The following is a 5,646-nucleotide window of genomic DNA, read 5'->3' as shown; positions in this document are numbered from 1 at the left end:
CGATATCGATGGTGATACCTCGCTCGCGCTCAGCCTTGAGCTTGTCAAGCACCCACGCGTACTTGAAAGACCCCTTGCCCATGTCAGAAGACTCCTTCTCAAACTTCTCGATGGTTCTCTTGTCGATACCGCCGAGCTTGTAGATCAGATGTCCAGTGGTGGTTGACTTGCCGGAGTCGACGTGGCCGATGACGACGAGGTTGATGTGAGTCTTCTGCTTGCCCATTGTGATTTGTTGATATTGTGCTGATTAAGGTCACATCACCACCCCACACCCCTCACAGCTCACTTTGCCACCAAAAGCCGCAAGATGTCTGAGAACCAGGCGATCTGGTTCTTGAACAAGAGGCTTTCAATGTCGTCGAGCACCTCCTCCTCCAGCTGCGCCGCGAGACTTGCGACTTCAGCGCCAGCGGTGACCTGAACACCCATAAGGTCACGTGCCCGGCGTTGTGCGTGGAGCCACTCAGCATCCTTTTTGCAGGGGAGAGACTGGTTGGTCAGTGTCGGTAGGACATGCTCACGTTCCGTTCGGCTCGCCATGGCGTCTCTTTGAATGAGAGTGAATGTTGCCAGGTAGTAGCGTAGCCCTTTATTAAGCGGCTTGTTCGTGACTGCCCGCCTAGCGAAGGCCAGCGCCTTCCTGTTCATCGAAGGTGGCGTCCGCGCAAAAAATTCGCAGCCCAGACGCCACACCGCGGGGCTTCGGCGCTGCAGCCGGTCACAAGCAAGTCGCAGCAGCTTGGTGCACCAGGAAATGCAGGGTGCCTGGCTGCGAATCTCACCCGCAAGTGCGTGAGTGAGCATGGGAAGCGTTGGAAGCGGCATCAATGTACGACTGTCCTCTGGAAAATAGGTGCTCTGTGGCTCACCGACCGGCGCAAGGCCACATGCGGCGTCGCAGCCCAAACACGCGAGCTGCATGTGGAGCTTCCGTCTGTAGAAGTCCGACAGCTGTGTGAGAACTGTTTCTGGCAGCTTACAATGCAATTGACTGTGTTAAGTAAGAAGTGGCTGTTAGGGAAGTACTGTAGACACTGGTACAGAATCGACCGTTTCGCTCCCGATCCCACACGCGAGCGCGCCAGGCAGCACATGAGAACCTCGGCGAGTTGCTCCCACCATCTGCTGTCGGCGTTGAGAGTCACAAATCGAATTTCGGACCACGACTTATCTGTTGGCACTGGGCCCAGCCTGCGTTAAGACAGCTCCGTTCTCTCACGCTAAAAGAAGTAGTTTCATCGCTGCCATGATTCCGTGGTCGCATAGCTCGCACATGATAGTGGAGGCCTTATGAGCGAACTCTCCATCGGGAGGAAATGCAGGGCACGCTGTGAATCCATGGACAGCTGTCACAACCCCTAGTTGACCCGACGGTAGCACGTGCCGTGACAGATCGGTTAAGTCCCGCGAGTTAGCAGATTCCAAGACTGCAGACACGAGTCCGAGGTCAGGCGAGGAGCGGATTGCCTCTAGGTAAGCCCACGCAAGAGCGACATGACGAGCGCAGCCCAGCCTTTGCATAAGCGACAACAGCACTTTTCTTGCTTCTAGCAATGCCTTGTCGCCCGCCTTCAGGAGACACGCCGCAAAAGTCAGAAGTATGGTCGGCGACTCGCTTGACCTTTGTAGGACAGCTTGAACCAGCGGTCTGGATGTCTTTGGGAAAGAAAACAGGGCGCACAAGAGGTGATGGCCTAAGAAGAGAGTCGGACAGGCGGAGAAGACGGGCCACATGCAACCCAGCACCATACTCGCAAACGACTGGTCAGTATCCGAGGGCGCTACAGAGTGCATCGAAAGGTCGCTCTCGAGCCATACGCGAAGGGGCGAGGATTCAGGAGCCTCCCAGAAACTGGATGCAGACCCTAGATACCACTGGCGCCGCACGATTGCAGGGTGGTGGCTAACCAGACGCCCGATTCCGATAGTCCGCAGGACTTCCTCCAGCGGCAGGGAAGCAAAAATACCCCAAGACAATCCCAGTGGAACACCCAGCAGCGGCCTCGAGTCCGAGTTCTCGATGTGGAATACGACTTCTTCGGCTAGCGAGTTCGGTGGTTGCAGCAATGCCCATATCTCCAGCCCAGCCTCTGTAGTCTGAACGTCGTATCGCGTGGCTGGTACGGCCCGTGGGGGTGACAGCGGCTCCAATTGCTTCTTCATGGTTCCGTCGTCCTCGGATAGCCCGAAAGCGCATGGATCCACGAGCATCTTGGGCGGCTGGCGCAGAACCCATGACTGCACCAAGCACGAGGCCATCTGCAACAATCCGGAGAGGTCTCCCAGTAAAACGCATGTTCGGAGGTAAGCCGCAATCAGCTCCGTCAACACGTAGGAGTGCGTCCTCAACGCTTGCGACTTAAGCGCGTTGAGCAAATCTCGACAACTGCGTCGGCGTCCCCTGTGGAACCCACTTCGCTGTTCGGTCGTCCATCTGACAGTCCAGTAGCGCCCGGGTGACGCTGGCGCAATCTGGGAATCGGCTGCTGACCCCCTGCCACTGCTCCAATCTCTGGGTTTGATCCATGCCTGCAGCGCGAGCAAAGGTGACTGTAATCCAAGCCGCTGGGTCGTCTCGCTCTGCGAGACAACGCAGGTAATCGTTGACTGAGGGGCGCAGGAAGGGCTCGTCTATCTGTGCCAGGGAGAAGCTCACGAATCCGGGAACGATGCCTATTGTCGGATCCACACTCGACAGGTCAATGGTAATATCGTGCTTCCTTTCCTTCGGTCGCGACCGCTTCTGGCGCCAGTAACGGAGAGGCGGAGCCTCCACGAGGGGTTTGCCCCCCAGTACGAAGTCCAGCGCCTCCAGATCCACTGCGCCGACTGTCAGGAGCTGCCCCTCCACATCCACCGTCAGCATGTTGTCTGACGTCACACTGGCGCCGGCCGGAGTTATTTCACGTGCCGGTGATTCGGATCGCCGTGCAGAACCTTTCTGGAAGGCGCGATCCGAAGTTGTTTCAAGTCGCACTGATGATTCGGATCGCTGCACAGATCCTTCCTGGAAGGAGGCGCCCACCTGCAGCCACGACAGATCAGGTCGCCACATATCACAATTTGATGCAGAAAACTATGGACGTGAAGCATCTGCCACTTTTCATAACTAAAAACGCTTCAGAAATTATCGAAGAACTTCTTCTGCTGCGATTCGTGCAGTGGAGGGGAGGTATCCTCGCCGCTGTCAGGATAGGAGTCGAACATGCAGGCGTCATCACGGCCTTTTACGTCTGGAATGAAAGGCGGTGTGATGCGTTTGTGGAAGGCGTCTTCCCAGCTCACTGGCCGAAACCATTTGTGACTCTTGATGTCGGCCGCCCCAGCCTTCATGCATCCGAACCTCTTGGTGCGGTCCGCTACGAGCAGCTTCTTCACAAGATCCTTCGCTCGAGGCTCGATTTGCCTTGGGCAGAAAAAACGTCCGTCAACTATCTTCTGGTATATTACCATAGAGTTGTTGTTCTCGTCATAAAAAGGTGGATAGCCACAGAGCATCTCGTAGACCAAAACACCAAGAGCCCACCAGTCAACCGACGCCCCGTGACCCTTGGACTGAATAATTTCCGGGGCCAAGTATTCCGGAGTGCCACATAAGGTGTAGGTACGGTCTTCTACTCGCTTGGCGAAGCCGAAGTCCGTGATCTTAATATGCCCCTCAGAGTCGATTAGCAGGTTCTCAGGCTTTAGGTCTCGGTATATAATAAATTGACCTGTGTTGGTGACGGACGGGCGGCTTACTGTGGAGGGACTCGAATGCGAGTACTATTTCTGCAGCGTAAAATCTTGCATGGTCATTGGGCAGTACCTGGAGGCGTCTTAGCAATCCAAATAACTCTCCACCGTTCACGTACTCTAGCAGAAGAAAAAGTCTCCGGGTGTCTTGAAACGCTACTAGCAAGTTGACGATGAAAGGATGCTCGATGCTCATCAGGATATCCTTCTCAGCCTTGATGTGCTCGACCTGCCGCATTTGGATGACGGTGGCCTTCTTGACGATCTTGAGGCACATTGGCGGCAACTTGTCCGGATTTACGTTCTTTAGACGCACAATGCGCACGCGGCCGAAGGTGCCCGTCCCCACCGTCTCCCGGAGTTCGAAGTCGTCAATGCGGAGGCGCTTTTTTTCCAATGCCCGCCTAATCTTCTCCGTCTTGCTCTTCTGAGCCGCTGGCGCGTCAGCAGATGCGGATCGAGGCACGTCAACCTTAGGCCTATGTTTTGAGACTCGTCTCTTTATTTCTCCCACTACGTGAGACAGTGATTCTGCACTCACTGGTGGACAACCGCTTCTCAACATCGACAGACTTCTTGGAACCATTTTCAGAGGAGGAGTCCTCGTCATCCTGCGTCAGCCCTCTTTCTGCCGCCCACCCGTTTTCGACGCCCAAATAGTCCACGCGGGCTCTTCTTGAATACCGACATCCGCTGAATTTGACCAATTGTGGCGCATACATAGTCAAGACGACGTATCAGTGTGATGTCACCGACGTTTGTACTCATGAGCCTCTCTGTTGTCTGCGCCGATTCATGGCCTTCTCGATTTCGTCTTGCATTAGCTCTTCGGGTGATTTGATACCCAGCCTCTTCATTGTCAGGCGCTCGCGAATCTCCCGCTTCTCCTTCAGTATTTGGGTTCGTTCGTCGTCCTCCTCGGCGGTTTCTGGCACGCTCTGACGTCTTGGCGGTGCCGCACTCTTGGATCGAGCTCGTGACTGCTGCTGAGATCGCCCTCGTCGTTCACGACCTTGTGAGGAATCGTCATCAGAGGTCAGCGGCGTGCCCACTCGCAGCTTCATCACCCGAATTTGGTTCTTGATCATCTTTCTTCTGGCAGCCTTGCTGGCATGAGCATCAGGTTTGGCAAAAGCCTCCTGCTTCTCCATCTTCATAGCCGCTTTCTTCTTCTGCAACTTCGCAGACAGGCTTTTTTTTTCTGGAGCCTGCCTTTCAAGAGACTGCCTTTCAGGAGTCTCGTCTTCGACGCTACCACTTCTTTTTTTGGAAAGCTTTGCACGAATCGCATTGATTCTTGGGTTGGGTGGCTCATCACTGCTGCTTAGAGTGCGGCTGCGTTTGACTTCCAATTTCGCCTGAAGGCTGTGGTTTGGATGGCTGTGGTTCGGAGAGCTTTCGCTGGAAGTCTCCCTCTTCTTGCTCAGCTTAGCGCGCAGCGCGGAGGATTTCGAGGGAGACGCCAAGTCCTCGGCGTAACCCCTTGCAACGTCACTGGAGCTCTTCCGTTTCGTAACAGCCACGTCGCTGGAGCTTGAGTGGGGGCTATGCTTCTTCTTCGCAAGCAGCTTACTTTTCAATGAGCCCCTTGCTGGAGAAGTAGAAACCTTTTCTGGAGAAGTAGATCCCTTTTCTAAAGAAGCAGAGCCCTTTGTAGCTGGCTTCCTTTTGTCCGCGAGCTTAGCCTTCAATCCTTTTTTGCCACTGGACGGACCGTGAACCTTGAAGAAGACTATCGGGTCGGCGCCGGATGAGTCACTCGTCGCAATATCTTCATGAGGCCGGGAAGGGGGAGGCTTTTCAGAAGAGTTACTCTCGTTGAAGGCGATTCCCTTACGACCCTTAGGATGGGGCTTACGACCCTTAGGAGGGGGAGGCTTTTCAGAAGAGTTACTCTCATTGAAGGCG

The 5,646-nt window shown here is 54.9% G+C and overlaps 3 protein-coding genes across 8 annotated transcripts; all 3 read right to left on the bottom strand.

The window, feature by feature from the left end:
* Window positions 1-285: 285 nt before the first annotated feature.
* On the bottom strand, window positions 286-3,058 carry KVP18_003537 (uncharacterized protein; the record flags this gene model as incomplete). 4 transcript variants are annotated; one of them, XM_067955353.1, is made up of 4 exons in its annotated part: window positions 286-954; window positions 984-1,194; window positions 1,223-2,389; window positions 2,418-3,058. In XM_067955353.1, the coding sequence occupies 4 exons, from the start codon at window positions 3,056-3,058 to the stop codon at window positions 286-288; spliced, it is 2,688 nt and encodes an 895-aa protein (XP_067812404.1). The 4 variants fall into 4 exon arrangements, with proteins under 4 accessions (XP_067812404.1, XP_067812406.1, XP_067812407.1 ...); XM_067955355.1 differs by lacking the exons at window positions 984-1,194; window positions 1,223-2,389; window positions 2,418-3,058 and having other exon boundaries at window positions 286-828; XM_067955356.1 differs by lacking the exons at window positions 286-954; window positions 984-1,194; window positions 2,418-3,058 and having other exon boundaries at window positions 1,219-2,262.
* Window positions 3,059-3,123: 65 nt separating this feature from the next.
* Window positions 3,124-4,428, bottom strand: KVP18_003539 (uncharacterized protein; the record flags this gene model as incomplete). Of its 2 annotated transcripts, XM_067955359.1 has the most annotated exons (4): window positions 3,124-3,716; window positions 3,745-4,251; window positions 4,280-4,349; window positions 4,378-4,428. In XM_067955359.1, 4 exons carry the CDS (start codon window positions 4,426-4,428, stop codon window positions 3,124-3,126), a joined length of 1,221 nt encoding a protein of 406 aa, XP_067812410.1. The 2 variants fall into 2 exon arrangements, with proteins under 2 accessions (XP_067812410.1, XP_067812411.1); XM_067955360.1 differs by lacking the exon at window positions 4,378-4,428 and having other exon boundaries at window positions 3,124-3,743; window positions 3,847-4,303.
* Window positions 4,429-4,502: 74 nt separating this feature from the next.
* KVP18_003538 (uncharacterized protein) lies at window positions 4,503-5,646 on the bottom strand (the record flags this gene model as incomplete). Of its 2 annotated transcripts, none has more annotated exons than XM_067955358.1 (1): window positions 4,503-5,646. In XM_067955358.1, a coding segment is annotated over one exon (1,144 nt), but the record flags the coding sequence as incomplete, so codon positions are not given. The 2 variants fall into 2 exon arrangements, with proteins under 2 accessions (XP_067812409.1, XP_067812408.1); XM_067955357.1 differs by having other exon boundaries at window positions 4,503-4,895.

Source organism: the organism of the source record quoted next, assembly GCF_019968955.1.
Source record: "MAG: Porospora cf. gigantea A chromosome Unknown PgA_NODE_1512_length_5646_cov_323.291, whole genome shotgun sequence".
Classification (NCBI taxonomy): domain Eukaryota; phylum Apicomplexa; class Conoidasida; order Eugregarinorida; family Porosporidae; genus Porospora; species Porospora cf. gigantea A.
The sequence above is the reverse complement of the archived record's forward strand: the minus strand, read 5'-3'. Positions and strand labels throughout refer to the sequence as shown.